Source organism: Taudactylus pleione, unplaced genomic scaffold (genome assembly GCF_031769625.1).
Source record: "Taudactylus pleione unplaced genomic scaffold, aTauple2 ptg000092l, whole genome shotgun sequence".
NCBI lineage: Eukaryota > Metazoa > Chordata > Amphibia > Anura > Myobatrachidae > Taudactylus > Taudactylus pleione.
Window position 1 is genome coordinate 9,427,389 of NW_028284494.1, and position 20,814 is coordinate 9,448,202.

A 20,814-nucleotide genomic window follows, 5' to 3' on the forward strand; every position below is an offset into this window, starting at 1 on the left:
ATGAGTATGATTATGGCTGACAACTGATGTTTAAGTGTCAAGCCACTATCCAGGACAACACCAAGATTCCGCACATGTTCAGCGTTTTGTAATTCTGAACCGCCAAGCATAAGTCCTGTTATTTGGCTATGCTGCAGTTTTGTCCTGTGACCTATTATCAGGACCTCTGTTTTATCAGGGTTCAGTTGCAGCCAACTGGCACTCATCCACTCCTGGAGCTCAGCTAGGCAGCCATTTAGGGTTGTTATTGGGTTCGTAGTACCTGGAGCAAAGGACAGGTACAGTTGTGTATCATCTGCATAGCAGTGGTAGACCAGGTCATGATGTCTAATTATTTCACCCAATGGTAGCATATATACTGCAAAAAGAATGGGAGATGGTATAGAAGTCTGTGTGACACACTGATGAAGAGTTTACTCCAGTGGAAACTCTCTGTGCCCTGCCAGTGAGAAATGATTTCAACCTAAGGACTGTGCCATCCAGTCCACAGAAATTTTTCAGGCGCTCAATTAGAATCCTGTGGTCCACGTTATCAAATGCTGCAGAGAGATCCAGAAGGATTAAGATTAACAATCACCTCTGTCTCTTGCCATCAGAAGATCATAAAGCACACATACCAGAGCTGTTTCAGTGCTATGTCTTCTCCTGAATCCTGACTGGAATGCATCATAAATAACATGGGTAAACAGGTGGGTTGCCAGTTGCGTTGCCACCACTTTCTCAATGACCTGTCCTAGAAAAGGAAGGTTTGATACCCATCTGTAGTTGGCCATGCAATCGGGTTCTAAATTAGGTTTTTTAAGAAGTGGTCTAACAATTGCTTCCTTTAGTGGATTTGGAAATTGCCTTTCTGCAAAGATCATTTAACTATTTTTGCAATTATAGGGCCAATCAAGTCCATACACCCTATGAGAAGCTTGGTTGAGGCAGGGTCCAGATCACAGGTGGTGGGTCACAACATTAGGAGAATATTAGCAATGTCTTTTGCATCTTTTATTGCAAAGCTGTTCCATGAAGACAGGTGGCTTACCTTGGCAGGCTTGGTAGTTTGGCACTCCCTTTGATGGCACTGTAGGGATTCCAGCCTGGATGGAGGATACTTTATCTGCAAAGAATTTTGCAAACTCATTGCAGCTTGACTGGAAGAGGGTTTCATCAAGCTGCAGGCATGCTGGTTTGTAATGCATCTCCACTGTACGGAGAAGTGGAGCTGGCCTATTTGCTGCCATGATTTCATTTGAAATGAACTCTGTTTTCTTATGGGTGATTATTGATTTATGTTCTCCAATATGTTTGATTAGTTTTAACTTATCCTCTATTAGGTTTGTCTTCCTCCATCATCTTTCAAGTCTATGACCCCTTTTCTTGAGTTCACTAACACTATTGTCAAACCAAGGGGCTTGACGGTGTGGTATGCGGGTCATATACACGCAGGGGCGATAATATCCATTACAGCTGTAACATTCCTGTTATAGTAATGGACTAGGGAACAAGGATCTTCACAGGCCCCCATTACCAAGAGAGAACCAGGTTTGCTGCAAGAGCCTGGGGAGTCATACTCCTCCTTGGACAATACCTTGTCAACTCCATCGGTAAAGTTCTATTTCGAGAAACAAGCTTTCAATGCATAACAACATAAGAGATTGAGTAAATTATAAACAGACAATTACTACTGATACGTGTGCAAGCCAGATCCTGGTCTGCTTTACTCAAACACTACAAATAAAATTGACAAAAAAAACATCTACACAGGACTGATGCATGTAATTTGGCCCATATACATGTAATGAAAGTAATCTAAGTGGGAGGTACTGGGAGTGACAGTTTTATTATGCAGCCACATCATCAGACCTTCATTACCCCCTGACCGATTTCAACCATTCTTACACAACTGTGCAGGGGGAACCAACATCGTGTGGGGGAATAAATATTGATTGTTGTATTTGTACATTCCATATCTCGGAAAGGTCACAACACAACAACATAGAGACTGCAAAACAAACATTTTTCTCATAATCATGAAAATACAGTTCTTAGACAATGAAATTTCTATTACTCATTGAAATTTCACTCCCTGTTCTTAAATAACAAAGACCTACATCAAGACAAATTTCCAGAAGTCTAGTTGTTTAAATGTAACATAGATCTTAAAAATAGCTAATTTTAATGACTACTAGGCTTCTCAGGAGCGAGTAGTTCCCAATGGTGGCACCCGTAGTTTTGTATAGATACATGGGGGGCATCAATTTTAATTGTGGGAATGTAGTCCCTGGGTTAAGTACCTGGAGCTGTTCAATTGCTCGCACTGTAAACCCACAACTAGCAATATTAAATCCTACTAGTGCTTCGCGGTGTTTTAGCATCACGCCCGGCACCGCTAAACCTGCGCATTAGTTATAGTAAGGCAATTATAATGCTGGGTACACAGCACACACTAGACGATATGTCGTCCGATCCGGCCAAGTGTGTATGCACTTGCCGATGCCGGCACCCTGCCGGGTCCAGTCGCTTACGAGGTCGGTACACATTAGACATCGTCTACTGTGTAGCCAGCTAAATGGATTAACTCACCTGTGCATGATAAAGAAATTCACAAAACATGACCTGCTGGTGGTACTTGAGGATTTGAATTGAGAACCCCTGGTCTAAAGCGATTAAACTGGCTGGCCAAATTGCTGATTTGGCACAGGGTTCATTCCATGTCAAGTGGACAAATTTTGAAGATCGTCCCCACCTGACCAGCTCTAAATTTGATAACATTTAACTTGAAGGTTTGCATATATGTCAGACTAACTTGGGAAACATTTAGCTCACAATATGAAATAGTAGTAGCAAATCTAAGGCCCTCAAAATTTATGTCAACCATCACTTGACATGGAATGAACCAAATCCTACAAAGAACTCCTCAGGATAGATTATTCTGCAATTAATTACTTTAAATCATGGTGCTATTTTTGACTTAGAAGCTCCCAAACATAGGGGGCAATTCAATTGATTTTGTAGGTGCGCTAATTAATAGGCTCCCAAAGTAGCAATTCAATTATTCTGAGTGGCCATTAATTATTGCCGCGTCCAATTAGACCAGGTTTTGCAACTTAAAATGGCTAAACCTGTCTAAAGCCCTGGTTGGGGCACCCACACAGCGCCCTGGTTGGGGCACCCACACAGCGCCCTGGTTGGGGCACCCACACAGCGCCCTGGTTGGGGCACCCACACAGCGCCCTGGTTGGGGCACCCACACAGCAAATTGGGGCGCCCAAACCATGGACTTATCGCATATTTCTGCTCGCCATCTCAGGGGGCTGTGAGCAGAAATGTTTGCGGGGCGGCTTTCACCCCCAAACAGAGCAACAATTGAATTGCTCCGCCGGACACCCATTAGTCACAGCCGCTAACAATTGAATCTCCCCCATAATCTATTAAATTAAAGTGTTGTAAAAAAATTACTTCTAGAATCCAACTGTTATTCAGAACTAATAGATGGCTGCCCTACAGCTGCTGTTTAGCCTATGTTAAGGACAATCCCTCAATACTTCAACCACCAGCGCATTTCAAGGCTTGTCATTAGAAATTGCAATAGCCACATCAGTGGCTCTCTGCATCATAGGATGCTATAGACCCCCATCCTCTGAGTCACAGCTTTTGTCCCGCCTAGCATCTACTATGAATGCTGACACAACAGGAAAAATTATACTGGGGAACCCGAATTACAAATGGCAATCCACTGTATCTAGTTCACTAAAAACTTTCTGCGACTCTGTGGGCAAAACCTTATGGATGCAGCTATAAGCAGAATGCTATTACTTGTACTTCCAGCACTTTATTGCTGGAAAAGGAGTAGTCTGTATACCTACCTCATTATTAAAGTTCTCCACCAAAACATCAACACAGAATGTTGGCTTGTGTATATCTGCAATCTGCTTGGGCAGACCTTAAAATAATCAAATCTAGAATAATACCAAGCACAACTTTTATCGTTTTGAACTTGATGTTGCCTCCACTAAGTTGTGGCCTACAATGAAAAATAATATTCTGGTAATATTATAAGCAACGTTCCCCACATAAAAAAAAGGCTCAATGACAATGTAACTATTAGCAACAATCATTTTACAAGACTTCAAAGCACAGCAGGGCCTGCCTATAACCACTCATCTGCACACAACCTATGCTCCCTTCCCAAAATAACCCCCTAGGTGCAGAATTTTATTCTCCACTGTCTCATTAAAATAGGTTGAAGATCTCTTCCTGCAGAAGGATATCAAGATACCTTCAAACTATACTTCCAAAAAATTGCTGTTGAAGTCTTGTCTTTACCTAGAATGAATCAATTCAACTTGTACATTTTGGGACCTTCAACACCAACTCTTTAGAAGAAGAAGAAAAAAGAAAAAAAAGGACTACTTAATGCCAAAAGGACAAATGCAATGCCATTTTCACCTGTTAACCATATAGTTTACCCCTATCCTTTCCCTCCTTACAAGAAACCCTAAAACCGAAGTTCCAATACCCAGTTTGGCTTGACTTCAAACTCTCCTGAGTCAAATGAGGACTGTACGTCTAACTACCAAAGCCGAGAGCTGCTAGTTCAGTATTTATTCATGCTGGTTTAACAGCATGATTCAAGTTACACTGCCGGCAGCATTAAAATGCTTTAATTAGCATTTTAAAAGGGGTAGACATCGTGGTGTCGGGTTTATTGTGCCGACAAGAACATTGTACACAATGTACTGGTCGACATAACGTAGCACTCCCCTTAAAAAGGACAGCATACAAACTACATTGCCAGAAACCCTAATTTCAATCTCGATATTAGCTCACAAATCTCTCTGTACCAGACACCAAACCTGACATTGCAAACTCAGTCAGGCAGGGAAACTGAGCCTGAACAAAAAATTATGTTTACAGGGCTGGGTAAAAAAACTGTATGAACGAAAATAAAGAATTTCAAAAATAGTAAAAACAAAAATACCACAAAATTCTTGTCACATATCCAAGATTGGTGTTATGACACAAAATGGTGTCCCAATGCACTGGGCAGAAATCCCAAAATTATAAACAAAATTATTTTTTTAAGCGGTCCTGAATGACCCGTACCAAACCTCATTGCAAGAATCTCTCTATGTGAACACAATTACGCCGATCAACACTATTTCTACTATCTTCAAGAATGACTTTTTTAACGGAAGTTGTTTACAATTATAATAAGCATTTCTAAAGGCACACATCCACTAGAAGATATGCAAACGACTGCACGATTACGACATTGTAATCGTGCAGTGGTTTGTCAGTCTGTGATGTGCCTACACTGAACGAGCAGTCGTTCATTGCAGGCTCATCAATCATCTGGAAACATACTGAACCTGACGATATCGTCAGCTTGTACAGCATGTTTGTACGATGATAGATGTCTAAACGACCAGCGGGAGCACGCGTCGCTGGTCGTTTAAGACATTTTTGCAAACGACTTATGAACGATTGAACGATATAGTTATCGTTCAATCGCTCAGTAAAATCGCTTAGTGGATGTGTCTCTTAAGAAATGTCCATGGAGGGTCATCTGTACAGCTACCTCACTCACAAAAACTGTTGAACTAGGGAAATGGTGCTCGTCTTAATCCCAGGATTGGGCGCATTATGGCACAATTCACCATTCAAGCACTCATCCCTTTATTGACTGACTGCAAACAAACAGTTGGAGACCACTGGACCTGGAGGCTAGGAATGTTACAGTGAGAACCACGTATATACTCTCAGGACACTAAGCTTTTGCACTTTTTTGGCTTTCACTTAAGTTACCCAGCAGGTGACTGGGTCACAGAATTCTCTTAAGAGGCTTGTTCCTGCCAATCAAACACTACATCTCTGATAGGCAATCCAATTGTGAAGGATTTTCATTTCAAAACATACTAATACTTACATTTCTTAAGATGCTATTCAAGGTTATTTAAGTAGTACTACTATGTTATACTGTTTGCAGCTTTGATTGTGCTTCTTTTGAATTGTGCTATGTTATAGGATTGATTCAGAAACACAGTTTTTAAGTAGCATCTACATTAATTAGTAGTGGGAGAACTATAAAACAAACATTCTAAAGAGAAAAAGGGAAAAAGTTGCCCAAAGCAACCAACCAATCAGATTTCAGCTATCTTTTAGTGCAGTGGTCCCCAAACTCAATCCACAAGGCACCCTAACAGTCCAGGTTTTAAGGCTACCCAAGCTTAAGCACAAGAGAATTAATTAGTACCTCAGTCAGTGTGATTAAACCATCTGTGTACATGCTTAGATAATCCTAAAACCTGGTCTAATAGGGTGCCTTGAGGACCAAGTTTGGGAAACCCTGATCTAGCACATTCTATAAAATGACAGCTAGAATCGCCACTTTTTCCCTTTAGAAGGTTTGATCAATCTCCACTGTTTCTTTAACCACCCGCCTGGCATGAACGCATCAGATGAGACCACGCCACGCTGAGCTTTCCCTGGCATGGCCATATCAGTTAGAAACGCCAACTGTGCTGCTGTCGGAAGATGACCGTCCTGCAGCTGCCAATCTTAGGGGGACCTTCCGGACCCTCTGCACCCTTGGGACCTCTCCCAGTGTCTGCCGATCACTGCTGGTCATGGAAATGTAAATACAGCAGCGTGTTGCCCTCAATGTGTGCAGAGAGGATCAGCCGCCGGGGACATATAAGTTATATGATATAACCATAGCATAGGGCGTCATATGTGGTCTGCGGTGCCATACTGAGGGAAAACAATAAAACAGTACACTGTAAACAGTAAAAAACATGCCCTCCTTACATGAGGTCCAAGTGTAGGTGTCAACTTGAGCATAGTCTATCTGCTCAATAACAGATATAAACCACAAATTTATATGAGAAGATTTCCCCATCAAAACAATTAATAGATTCAAAACAATTTCTATAAGAGATCTATGGAGTGTATACTGTGAAACATTATGATGCATACATACACACACACATATATATATATATATGATACTTTTCTGCACTACTATATATACACACACACTAGTGCTGGACAACTTCTCGTACATGTAAGGCCATATACTTAGCAAAGTGCTTGCTAAGAGTGTGACTTAAGCTACCCATACACGGTGCGATAGGCACCTTGCACTGCGATGGCCGATCCGCACTGACTGATATCATGCCCACGCACGGTACGATATAGCAGCGATATCATACCAATCCGTTGGATCGGCTGCTATATCGCACAGTGTATGGGCGCCTTTAGAAATTTTTATTAAAGCATGACCCTGGCAAAACGGATATATTGTTATGCTACACAAAGGGGTCAATTCAATTAGGAGCAATTTGGGTACAGCAAGCCATATTCCCGTGAATTTGCATAGCAAATTGTATATGGAATTCAATTCCAAACCACCATTTTATTTTCCTAGAAAAATTAAGTTTTTTGTGTGTGCAGGGGTCTAGGATGAGTTCCTCACTATTACGTACATTTCTGCCAAGGCGCCTATTGTAGAAAAGTTGTATGACCTGGCAGCGAGTCACTCAAATCACCATTTCTAAATGAATCTCGCATTTTGCGGGGGGGGGGGCGTTGCCACTATGTATGTGAGTTTGTGATGCGAGTTATAGCTTTAGCATCTAACTGAATTGACCCCAAAGATCTCATTGACATGCCTTGTTCATACCACTAATGTCAATCCGTACCTCTTATTCAACAGCTAGCAAAGGGGGCAGTATAATTAAATGTGATGTAGAATAGCGCTGGGAACGAGTAACCGGAGATATTCAATTGTCCCCATCGCGCCCTTCACTTAAGTCGGGAGATGCAGTTTATGGCGCCTAATGCCGGGTGTTTAGTCGCAGTAAACGGCATTTACCGTCTTCAGCGCCGGCCGCGTTGCTGGTAGCTCACGCGCTAAGTCAGCAATTAGTATCACGGCAGATTTCTGCTCGCACCTCAGGAGTGTGAGAGCAGAAATCCTCTAGTCGCCGGTTAACAGCGTAACCAATTGAATAGCTCTGTGAACTAATTCCCAGCGCTACTCAACGTCACATTTAATTGAACTGTCCCCAAAATGCAGCTACAGGTGAGTGAAGAATTGCTCAACGGTATAAAAAAAAAAAAACACAACAAAAGGAACAATCGAAGTGTCAGAACAACTTCATGAAAAAAAAAATAATAATAATAACATTCCTCCAAAGTTTTGTGAAAAAACGTAATCAAAAATATGGTACTTGTGTACTTTACGGACTCATTGCAGAGAGAACCCAATGTATGTTTTAAATGGTACTTATGTACTCAAGTACGGAAAGTTGTCCCCACCTAAAGAAGAAGGTTGTCTGCTCGCCACGCTTTCGGGCTCGGTGGCTCGCTACAAGGTTATATTCCCCCTCTATGCCAACTTAGATGGTAGGGAATGACACTGGACACTGGCTGATGACATCAGGGTATTTAGACATTACAATGATTGATAACCAGTGTCCAGCATCGTTCCCTACCATCCAAGTGGGCATAAAGGGGGAATATAACCTTGTAGCGAGCGGAGCAAGCCCGCGAGGGAACAACTTTCGGTACTTGTGTACGTAAAGTACACAAGTACCATTTAAAACCTTCATTGGGTTCTCTCTGCAATGAGTCCACAAACTACCAAAAATATTACTAATGGTGCCTAATATATTTAATCAGGTTTAAACATTTTGTATATATATCGCACACCCCATGATTATTATTATCTTTTCTTTTTAAAGTGCAGGTAAATAATACAGCACTGTACACTGAGGGGCTCATGGCAAATCAAATACAATAACATAAAATAGGAGCTAATGATCATTCAATAAATAGTAATAAACATCAGCACGATGCACAAAAAAAGTCACAAACATATATATGTAACATATCCATATATTTGGGGAGTAGTGATGTCAGTACAGTGAAAGGGACATGGCCACGAGAAAAAGGGGCGTATCTTTAAGACACACGCCCTTTTCATCACTCTTGTAGGCATACCCAGCACTTACGGACATGCCAGGCTGCCCCCAAGCTCTCCCCTCTCTGTGAATAGATGCTGTGCGCATGGTATCTATTCATCGGCGGTGATCTCTGCACCACAATTTTTCCCACTCCTGGGACACTGCGGGCCGCGGGTGGTGTCCAGACACCTTCGTATCATAGACAGCATTAACTTTTTCAGCAAGTTATTTACAGTAGCTCTTCTGTGGGTTCGGACCGACAGGCTAGCCTTCACTCTTCACGCGCATCAAAGAGCCTAGGGTGCCTATTAACATGACGTTGGTTCACCAGTTGACCTTTCTTGGACAACTTTTGGTAGGTACTAACCACTACATGCTGGGAACACAGCATAAGACCTAACGTTTTGTAGGTGCTCTGACCAAAGCGTCTAACCATCACAATGTGGCACTTGTCATAGTCACACAGACCCTTATGCTTGCCCATTTTTCCTTCTTCAGACACAACTTCAAAAATAGTGTTCACTTGCTGTCTAATATATTCCACCCGAATATGAATATATCTATCTGTAGAGATAGAGATAAATATAAGGAAGGTGGTGGAGATATGTTGGTGATTTTTTTTGTCTTGACAAAGGTCTATCTGGACCAAAACGTCGACCATTACCTTAGATCATATAAGTGATTAAAACATTATTGCAACTGACTGGTGAGTGCCTATTCCGTTTTTGGACTGTATATATATTTGGGACTTTGGTGTCTATAATGGAGCACCCCACAATTTTGAGGCTTGATCGCAGCTTTCTGGATGTGTGTGGTGTGTATGATAGATATATATATATATACACATATACACACACACACACATATATACATATATACACATACATACACACAATATAAATATATATATATATATATATTCTCTTGAACACTAGCTATATATTGGATTGTACCGTCACAGGATGCCTCCTTTCAGACAAGTCAGTTCATCAAATGTCTGCTCTGCTAAAGCTGCCCGTCATCTGTAAGTGCTGTTATTGTGAGGCAGAAACTTCTAGCATCAACAACAGCTCCGCCGCAAAACTCCGCCGGGCACCAAACTAAACTGAGGTGCCTTGGCCCGGGGGCGGGGTATAGGAGGGGGACCTAGTGCATCCTGGGAGGCTGAAAGCTTAACTCTTTGGTGCCCTGCGACTGACGTCACACCTATACCCCAAGGTATCCTGTGGATACCCTATGGACCCTGAAGTAGAAATATATATATACATACACGCTCACACACACACACGACATCTGATCATTGACTGTGACTCTTGGACTTCTAATAATCACACAAAGCACTGATAGGTCTGGCCAGTGGCCACTAACAATAATAAACAGTTGTGAAGTTGTGTCATGCAGAGGACACTGGGGCAGAGGGACATGAACACTCCCCATTAGCACCGGGAGTACACATGGCAGAGACCTAACACAAGCCGTACGCAGTGTTGTTACCTGGTCGGGATGAGCACTGCCACCGCCGCCTGCCTCGCCCGCAACACCTGCCTGAGCACTGGTGACATTGAGGACGCCATATTCCGTATGGGAAGCGGCGCTACGGCAGCAGCCGAAGGACAGAAAGGATCGGGGAGAGCGCGGGCGAAGGCGGTGACGTCACCAGGAGCCTGTTCCTGCCGGTAGAAGTTGTCATTGTCATGTTCTGCTCCGGGCAGCTGCACAGTGTCTGTGCCCGTTATCCTGTCCGGCATGACTGGGGACATGGTCCGTAATTATGCTAATAATAAGCGTCACTAGCAGTTACACGAAGTGCTACTAGGTCTGACCTGCCTGTGGTCGCCTTCTCAGCGTGTTGCCTGCAGCTTATATGTGACTGCACCACTTGTGTTACATGTGATTTGCTGCAACTCTCATCAGCCACAGGCTGCGCTTTTGTTCTGGACACGATGTGACAGTGACTCCATAGTACATCAGGGGGATACTTAATATTTGCGGATATCCCCCGAAAATGAGTGTTTTCGGGGATGATGCCGCAAATATTCAGGAGCCCATTTATCAACAATCACATTTGCAATGCGATTAGGGCGCGTTCCTAGCGTTTATGATTGCATTGCAGAATGCGATCTTTGCGCCAACATGAGTCAAATAGCCCCCGCATGGACAGGGGCTTCAAAATGAGTCCATCACTGTGAGGTGCACGGAGTGAAGAGGCCGTCTCTTCACTCCTGTGTCGGGCACAGTGGCGTCCCTCCCCGCGGTGACACCTGGAGCGGGGAGGGCTGTAGCCCTCCAACTGGGTGGGCTGTAGAATAGGGGCATGGCCTCGCGGGTAAGAGCTTTACAACGGCCTGAACCCCTGTTGTAATCCCTCCGGAGGTGCAGACTGCCCCCGGGGACCACTTTGTGTGCAATGTCGGCTCCCTCACTGTGTCAGCACGTAATGCTACAGTGCAGCACCCAGCTCCTGTCACTGACTAGAAGTCGGCACTTTGGTGTCACCCCTCAGCGGTGACACACGAGTGCGTCCCACACCCTCATGTGACGCCACTGCCTGCGCACGTGTGGTCTAGAGACCGCGCATGCACAGCGGCCTCCGGAACCATCTCACGGTAATTTTTACAAAGTGTGGGCCGTAGGCTACAGGAGCACAAAACCATCTTTGGATGACATTAGCTGGGGGGGCCAAGGCAAGACCCTGAAACGATATATCCCAGAAATGTCAATTCCTCCTGTTCGAAGTAGCATTTTTCAAGCTTGCAGAAAAGCTGGTTAGCCCTAAATCATGACAACACTTCACATACATGCTGGTGAGGACCCACTATATCTTCAGAGAAAATCAGGATGTCGTCCAGATATACCACCACATACTTGTATAACAGGTCCCGGAAGATGTGATTCATATATTTTTTAAAAACTGCTGGAGCATTACTCAAACCAAATGGCATAACTAAGTATTCGTAGTGGCCATCACGAGTATTAAAGGCCTTCTTCCATTCGTCCCCTGACCGGATTCTGATTAGATTATAAGCCCCACGAAGGTCCACCTTGGTGAAGATCTTTGCTCCTTTTATCCGATCAAAGAGCTCAGAGGTAGAGGCAACCGGTCTTTGATAGTAATCGCATTGAGACCTCGATAGTCAATGCATGGTCGCAAACCTCCATCCTTCTTTTTAACGAAAAACAGGCCAGCCACAGCGGGGGATTTGGATTCCCTGATAAAACTACGTGCCAGATTCTCCTTAATATAAGCTGTCACTGCCTGGGACTCAGGAAGCGAGAGAGGAAACAATTATTCCACGAGGAGGCACTTTCCTAGGTAACAAATCTATGGCACAAACCCATTCTCTGGGTAGGAAGTGTCTCAGCGGCCTTTTTACTAAACACGTCACTGAAGGATAGATATGGAGCTGGAAGCTGATCTTGCGGAGAGACTACTGAACTCCAAATAACCCGGTGTGGCGGTCTGACAGATGATAGACAGGACCGGTGGCATTGAGAACCCCATGATAATATTTGAGGGTCCTTCCAGTCCTAAACAGGGCCATGCTTGCGTAGCCAAGGTAGACTCAAGATGACCGGACTCTCAGCTGACGGAAGTATATAGAACGCAATCTGCTCCCGATGAAGCGCCCCTACTTGCATAGAAATCTCTGTTGTCCGAGAGTGGATGGTAGCTGTGGGAAGTTTATTCCAATCCACTCCAATGATACAAAGGGGTGTTTGTAGAGGCAGACTAGGGATTCCTAGTTCCTTGACCTTTTTTTCTGACATGAAGTTGCCATCGGCACCTGAATCTAAAAAGGCCTTAGTGACATCAGAGGAATTCCCATGGAGCAGAGTTACATCAAAAAGTAAACTGAGGAACAGTACAGTCTTTTGGGGTGTGTTGAAACGTACCTAATCTGACCACCCCTCGATCAATTAGGCCTTCTCGTTTCCTGGACTTTTTGAGCAGCCAGAAAGAAGATGACCTGGCTCACCACAGTACAGTCAGAGTTTGTTTTTGAACCTCCTCTCCCTCTCTGCAGCAGGAAGGCGAGACTTCCCCACCTGCATGGGCTGTTCAGGAGATTCCACAGGTGCCGTGAAACGTGTAGCGAGCTTGATGGTGAAGCGGCAGGACTTTTCCTTCTCTCTTGCTCTCTCTCTGTGGCGAAGATCTACCCGGATACACAAGGAGATTAAGTCATACAATATGGTAGACAATTCCCTGGATGAGAGTACATCTTTGATCTGTTCCGCAAGCCCCTGCATAAATGCGGCAATCAATGATTAATTATTCTACCCTAAATCTGAAGCAAGGGTCCGAAAGTGCACAGCATACTGTCCTGCAGATTGGTTGCCTTGTTTCAGCTGCGAGATAGCTGACCCTGCAGAGGATACTCGTCCGGGCTCATCGAAGACCCTCCGAAAAACTTTCAGAAACTCAGCGCTGTTATTGACCAAAAGATCATTCCTTTCCCACAACGGTGAAGCCCAGGTCAACGACTGACCGGACAGTAGTGAAATCACGTAAGCCACCTTCATCCTCTCTGAAGGGAAATTTGCTGCTTGGACGTCAAATTGAATTGAGCATTGGTTCAGGAATCCTCAACAGCCTTTGGGGCCCCCATCATCTCTACTTCAGGGTCCATAGGGTATCCACAGGATACCTTGGGGTATAGGTGTGACGTCACTCGCAGGGCACCAAAGAGTTAAGCTTTCAGCCTCCCAGGATGCACTAGGTCCCCCTCCTATACCCCGCCCCCGAGCCAAGGCACCCCAGTTTAGTTTGGTGCCCGGCCGGAGTCGGGTGCACCTGTTGGAGTGGGGGCTAGTAGAGCACCTGAAGCTTTTTCTTCATGCAGCTGTGGCTGCACATCTGGATGAACAGCATGGACAGTCAGTCCTGACGTCCATGCTGTCTTCCCTACACCCCGCCGGTACCAGAACGCCGGTACTGATCCGGGGATGCTGGTGAGCATCTGGGGTCACAGCTAGCGGTGACCCCAGATGTTCCGGACCATGGCCGGATTCAAGGGGGACAGAGGTAAGCAGCGGGGTCCCGCGGTGGGTCCCCGCTGATCACATGGTCCTAAGTCCCCAGGCAGGGGGCTCCCTGGGGACTGGCTGCAGCGTGGAGCCAGGCGACCAACCTGCGCTTCCACTACCCCCTGGGACAGCGGACCGCAGCAGAGCGGTAGCGCTGCGGCGTCCCAGGGGTTAAATGCAAGCCAGGGGAGCGCGCCTTCCCTGTCTCACAGCCGGCGCCTCCCCCGCTGCACACAGCCCTCTCTGCACTGTGCTGACTGGCCCTGTGTCAGCGCTCCTCCCCCAGGCCAGCCTTCTCTCTGCTCCTCGGCGGCCATCTTTTCAGAAGCATGGTGAACGCTGCTGGAAGCCTGCATTGGAAGCATCGTGGTCTGGGTCCCCCGCATACCTCTCCTCCGCTGTGGTCAGGTCTGTGTATGCAGCGCTGTGTCCTACCAGGCCCTGTGTCTGTGTAGTTGAGTGATCAGCGCTGTTAGTGCAGGAATTGATTTTCTTTGCATTGTATGTGACTGTGCTAGCGCTGCTGCCTGTAACTTTTCTCCTCAAGACTGTCAGCTTTATTACTGTCCCTGTTCTTTCTGCTAAGCCCTTGCGGTGCGGTGCTGCAGGGTGGTCTCTCGCCTATTTAATATATAATTGGTGAGAGGGGTCACATACGTGGTGCCATCATGTCTGAAAGTGATTTTCCTCTCCGGCTACAGTGTACCACGTGTAAAGTACCGTTAGCGGAGGGGGAGGGTAGCGCAGAGGGCCTTTGCCGGCAGTGTTTGTCCATGGCGCGGCCTCTTACGGTTACAGCACCGGTACAGGAGCCGCCCTGGGCTTGTTTCGCTCAGGCGCTAACAGCTTTAGTGGGCCAGTTAGCTCCGCAGCCCGCGTTTACTCCGATGGGTTTGTCCCAGCAGTCTGTGGTCTCGTCACCCATGCAGGGTTTCCCACGACAATTGGTGGTACCCCACAGTCTCCCTATTTCCCCGCTCCCGGTTTCTCAGGATGAGTTCTGTACAGCACTTGTCGGATGTGTTGCAAGGGGAGTCTGTGATGCGGCCTCATAAACGGCCGGTGGCGTCTCTGTCCGCTCCTTATGAGGATGACGAGGGGACGTCTGATGATGGGGAGATTCTGGATCCTTACGATCAGGAACCTCTCCATACTAAGGACGCTGATGCTAAGTCCAAAGTATATATTCCTGGACTTATTCGGGCGGTCCGCACAGCCTTGGTGATTGACGAAGTTCCCCCAGCGGCTAAGTCTAAGTATGCCTTTTTCAAAGACGTGAAGGGCGATGCCACAGTCTATCCTCTTTCGGGTCAGTTGGTGGACCATTTAGAGGAGGCGTGGAAACAGCCTGGCAAAAGATACCAGCCGCAGAGACGCCTGGCGGTGGCTTATCCGTTCGCGGATAATTATTTTGCTAAGTGGGAATCCCCTCCACAGGTGGATTCTCATGTGACCCATCTTGTCCGTAGTGCCACATTGCCGATGCCATCCATGTCCTCCCTTAAGGATGCTACGGACCGCAAGGGGGAAATCTGCCTGAAGTCCGCTTATTCCCTTGCGGGGGGGCAGCACGGCCGGCTATGGCCATTTGCTGGGTTGCCAGAGCGATGGAGCGCTGGGCGGATTCATTAGAGGCTTCTTTTGATTCCGACTGTCCGGCCGAACAGGCGGAGTTGATTGGCAATCTCCGTGATTCGGCCACCTACATCAACGAGGCGGCTCTAGACATTAGTACTCTGGTGTCTAGAATTTCTTCAGCAGCGGTAGCTGCTCGTCGCACCTTGTGGCTGCGATCCTGGAAGGCGGACGCAGATTCCAAGAAGGGTCTGGAAGCGTTGCCGTTTACCGGAGAAGTTCTCTTCGGTCCGGATCTGGATAAGATTGTGGCCACGCTGGCGGCAGCCAAATCGGCTTGTCTCCCGTCGGCCGCTGCTCCTTCTGGTTCTGGACCAACGTCCTTTCGGTCATCTAGGGCCCAGGGCAGGCCCAAACCACAGTCGTTTCCTCGTCAGGCTGGCCCTAGGAAATCGGTCAAGCACCTGAAGCAGGCATGGAGTACCAGACGTCCGGCCCCCAAGCCAGATGACAAGCCTGCGGCCTGACGGTCCGGGCCTCCCTTTGGGGGATCCCAGGGAGGGGGGCCGCCTGCTGCGGTTCGCCCAGTGTTGGTCGGTCACTACGACAGACACTTGGGTTCTGGAGGTGGTCTCCCACGGGTACGCCCTCTCCTTCCGGCACAGACCCCCGGCTCGATTCTTCACCACGGGTCTACCATCAGACCGGAACAAGGCTACGGAGCTGCGGAAGGTATTGCACACTATGCTCCAGGCTGGAGTTATAGTGCCTGTTCCATTCTCCCAGAGGGGCCAGGGTTTCTATTCAATTCTTTTTTTGGTACAGAAACCCAATGGGTCGTATCGTCCGATTCTCAACCTCAAAGCACTCAACAAGTCTTTGCGGGTACCGAAGTTTCGGATGGAGACCCTACGGTCCATCATTCTGGCGCTGGAACCTGCGGACTACATGGTGTCATTGGACATACAGGACGCTTACCTGCATGTCCCTATTCTTTTGCGCCATCAACAGTTCCTCAGGTTTGCAATCCTCAGCGACCACTTCCAGTTTCGGGCGTTACCTTTTGGCCTGGCGACAGCACCACGTGTTTTCACCAAGGTGATGGCGGTCATGGCGGCTTCTCTGCGGCTGCAGGGAGTCCGCATGTTGCCATACTTGGACGACCTGTTATTGGTGGCGGGATCTCCAGAGCTCCTGTTACGCCACTTGGACCTGACCATTGCCCTGCTGCAACGGCACGGCTGGCTAATCAACTGGCAGAAGTCCACTCTAATCCCGTCTCGGAGGATTCTGCATCTTGGAGCCTTATTGGACTCGGGACAGCAAAAGATCTTCGTTACGGAGGAAAAGATCTCTGCTTTGCAGTCAAGGGTGCGCAGTTGTCTGCACAGCCGCCGGGTGTCTCTACACTCGGCGATGAGGTTACTGGGCTCCATGGTGTCGGTGTTCGACATGGTGGAATATGCCCAGTTTCACTCCAGACCTCTGCAGCACCTGATCCTGTCAAAGTGGAACGGCGCTCCCTCAGTCTCTGAAGTCCCAGACGATTGTGTTCAACCTGGAGGTTCGCCTGTCCCTTGCTTGGTGGTTACAGACGACCCACCTCAGCGAGGGACGTCCGTTCTGGGTTCCAAATTGGGTCCTGTTGACAACGGACGCCAGTCTTCGGGGCTGGGGAGCAGTTTCGGGTCCACATCTGTTCCAGGGCAGGTGGACGCCGACAGAAGCGGAGCTTCCAATCAATATCTTGGAACTCCGTGCGGTCTTCAATGCTCTCCAGCAGGCACATCGGTTTCTCCAGGGTCACCCGGTACAGGTCCAGTCGGATAACGCTACCACCGTGGCCTACATAAACAGGCAAGGAGGAACCCGAAGCCGGGCGGCTCTCGTAGAGGTGTCTCGGATCCTGGTTTGGGCGGAGCGCAATCTTCCGGCCATATCAGCGGTCTTCATCCCTGGAGTGCTCAATTGGGAGGCGGACTTTCTAAGTCGCCAGGACGTTCATCCGGGGGAATGGTCCCTGCACCCGGACGTTTTTCAACTACTGGTGGACAGATGGGGTCTTCCAGAGATCGACCTCATGGCGTCCCGGCACAACAACAAGTTGCCGGTGTACGGGTCTCGCACAAGAGACGAAGGGGCGTCTCTGGTGGATGCTCTGTCCGTCCGGTGGACGTTCCGGTTCGCATACCTGTTCCCTCCGGTCTCCCTTCTTCCACGGGTAATCCGGAAATTCAAACAGGAAGGAGGGACGCTCCTGTTGATAGCTCCCGCGTGGCCCAGACGGCACTGGTTCTCAGACCTTCAGGGTCTGTCCGTGGACAGTCCTCTGCGGTTGCCGCTACGACCGGACCTCCTGTCTCAGGGTCCTTGTCGTCACCCGGACCTGACTCGGCTGTCTTTGACGGCGTGGCTGTTGAGACGGCCATGCTGAGGTCCTGGGGGTTTTCCAGCTCTGTGGGGCGTACCATGTTGCGAGCTCGGAAACCGTCTTCCACGAGGATATACCATCGCGTGTGGCATACGTTCTTCCAGTGGTGTCGACCGAGAGGTTATGCACCGCGGGAGTTTCGTCTGTCTCGGATTCTCGCCTTCCTGCAAGCGGGACTAGATCATGGGCTTCGCCTTGCTTCTTTGAAGGTACAGGTTTCGGCCCTGTCTGTCTGGTTTCACCGTAGGATTGCTACAATCCCGGATGTGCGCACCTTTATGCAAGGTGTTGTCCGCATTCAGCCGCCCTTTGTTCCACCTGTGGCGCCTTGGGATTTGGCTGTGGTCCTGAGGGCTCTCCAAGGACCGCCGTTTGAACCACTGGGATCAGTGGATCTTAAATGGCTAACAGCTAAGACTGTTTTCCTTCTGGCTATTGCTTCGGCCAGACGTGTTTCTGAGTTAGGGGCTCTTTCTTGTAGAGCCCCTTTCTTGGTTTTTCATGGGAACAGGGCAGTACTCCGCACTCGGCCCGAGTTTCTTCCCAAAGTTGTTTCCCAGTTTCATGTTAACGAGGAAATCGTTGTTCCGGCCTTTAACTCACCGGGTCTTTCCGTGGGTGAGGCCTCTTTGGATGTTGTGCGGGCCTTAAGAACTTATGTTGACCGCACTTCTTCGTTTAGGAAGTCGGACGCTTTGTTTGTCCTCTATGGCTTCCGTAAAAAGGGTTGGCCTGCTTCAAAGCAAACTTTGGCAGCCTGGATCCGTATGGCTATTTCTGAAGCTTATCTTCATGAAGGCCTACCGGTTCCTCCTTCTCTGAAGGCTCATTCCACTAGGTCTGTGGGTCCTTCGTGGGCAGCTCGACGTGGTGCCTCTGCAGTCCAGATCTGCAAGGCTGCTACGTGGTCCTCTGTCCATACCTTCGTGAGGTATTACAGGTTTGACACCTTCGCCTCTCAGGATGCTTCCTTCGGGCGGCGGATTCTCCTTTCTGCACAGGAGTGTCCCCACCCTTAAAGGATACTGCTATGGGACATCCCCAAGGTATCCTGTGGATACCCTATGGACCCTGAAGTAGAAAATATGAGATATGGTAAGAACTTACCCTTGTTATCTCTATTTCTACGAAGTCCATAGGGTTCCACAGGACTCCCGCCCTGTCGCACCTGTGCTGCAGATGGGCTTTGCTCTGGTCACCGGTTTTCCGTCTCCCTCTGGTGAGAATGTGATTCTTGTATGTGTCCAGATCTTTGTTCTCTCTCTTCCTTCTAATCCTCCGGCCTATGGCTTGGTAACTAACTGAGGTGCCTTGGCTCGGGGGCGGGGTATAGGAGGGGGACCTAGTGCATCCTGGGAGGCTGAAAGCTTAACTCTTTGGTGCCCTGCGACTGACGTCACACCTATACCCCAAGGTATCCTGTGGAACCCTATGGACTTCGTAGAAATAGAGATAACAAGGGTAAGTTCTTACCATATCTCATATTATTTCATAGGATTCGGTATACGTACAGTCACTGTAGGAGAGGTGGTTAACTGCAACGGAGGCGGCTGAGCAGCACCGACTTGCTGCATTAGGGTCTGCAGACACTGCATAATCTGAGCCTGGTCTTGTTCTTGTTTCTCGACCCTAGCAAGAAGATTCTCGAGCAGATCTTGTGGTGATGGATTTCCAGCAGCATCCATGTTTTTTGGGCCAGAGTATTCTGTCATAACTCTCTGGAAGATAATGGATGCAACCCATATTTAGGGAATTGGCGTGACCTATTTCTGAGGCGCGGAGTCTAATGTGCCGGCGGTATTCACCAGGGACCCTTGCAAGAAGGTTTGGACTTGGCTGCATTCGACACACAGGTGCTGGGAAACTCTGGATAGAGTGTAGAGAATATTCAGCGTAGTTGACAGGCTGGGTCAGAACCAACAGACAATACGGTACCAGGGAGCAGATGAAAAGTGGGTCTCAGGGAATAGCCGAGGTCAGAACCAAATATAAACGCACTACCAAGGGTCAGGCGAAATCGGAGTGACAAGTAAGCCAAAGGTTAGGAACGGATAACAGGATATAGACTGGAACGCTGGAGTAAGATAATGGAGCCTATACTCTGGCACAGGAGTGCTCCAAGGGACTTCCTTAAACAGGCAGGTCTGAAACTGGCGCCTACTGTGACGTCACCCCTACATGTGTATAGCCCTTTCAATTTCCTTACAGGTCGGCACGCGTGCTCCTAGGATCCGCAGCGGCCTGTAGTTCACCAGCCGCCCAGCAGGGGGAGCCGCAGCCTTCCTCCATGGACGCCGCACACATAAGCAGCACGCCGGGGACACACCGCCCGCAGCCCGGAACTCCAGCACCGACGAACCCGGTAAGTGACGAGTGATGTCAGTAGGGCCGCCCACAAACGGCAGGCGTTCCTTTGGGAATGCCTCCATTTGTGCAGCCACCCCCCTACCCGCCTACAAAATTTTGCGAGCTGTCGATCAACATCGTCAACCGCCCCGATTTGTTGCGAGCCCCGGAGCGAGTGAAGTTCTTACCACGGGGCTTGCGCACGCGCGTGGCGCGCCCACTGGGCCCCCATCGACCCGCTTGCGAGCGCTATATGTTCGCGAGCGGGTTTGAATCAGGCCCTAAGTGTTTACTTGCTGCCTAATATATTCCACCCCTTCACAGGTGCCATTGTAATAAGATATTCAATGTTATTTGCCTAACCTGTTAGTGTTTTAAATGTTATGGCTGATTGATATATACATATACACATACACACTGTCCTTAAGATATAAAGTTGTCTCACCACACAACACAGTTATCCAATTAAATCCAGGT

General features: G+C 47.9%; 1 protein-coding gene across 1 annotated transcript in view; it reads right to left on the reverse strand.

Moving 5' to 3' along the window:
• Window positions 1–10,755, reverse strand: part of NDUFS4 (NADH:ubiquinone oxidoreductase subunit S4) — a 138,010-nt gene extending 127,255 nt beyond the window's left edge. The window contains exon 1 of the mRNA XM_088469487.1: window positions 10,452–10,755. Within this exon, the coding sequence (XP_088325613.1) occupies window positions 10,452–10,717 (266 nt within the window). The 5' untranslated portion in view covers window positions 10,718–10,755. The remainder of the gene's footprint in view (window positions 1–10,451) is intronic.
• Between the last annotated feature and the right edge of the window lie 10,059 nt (window positions 10,756–20,814).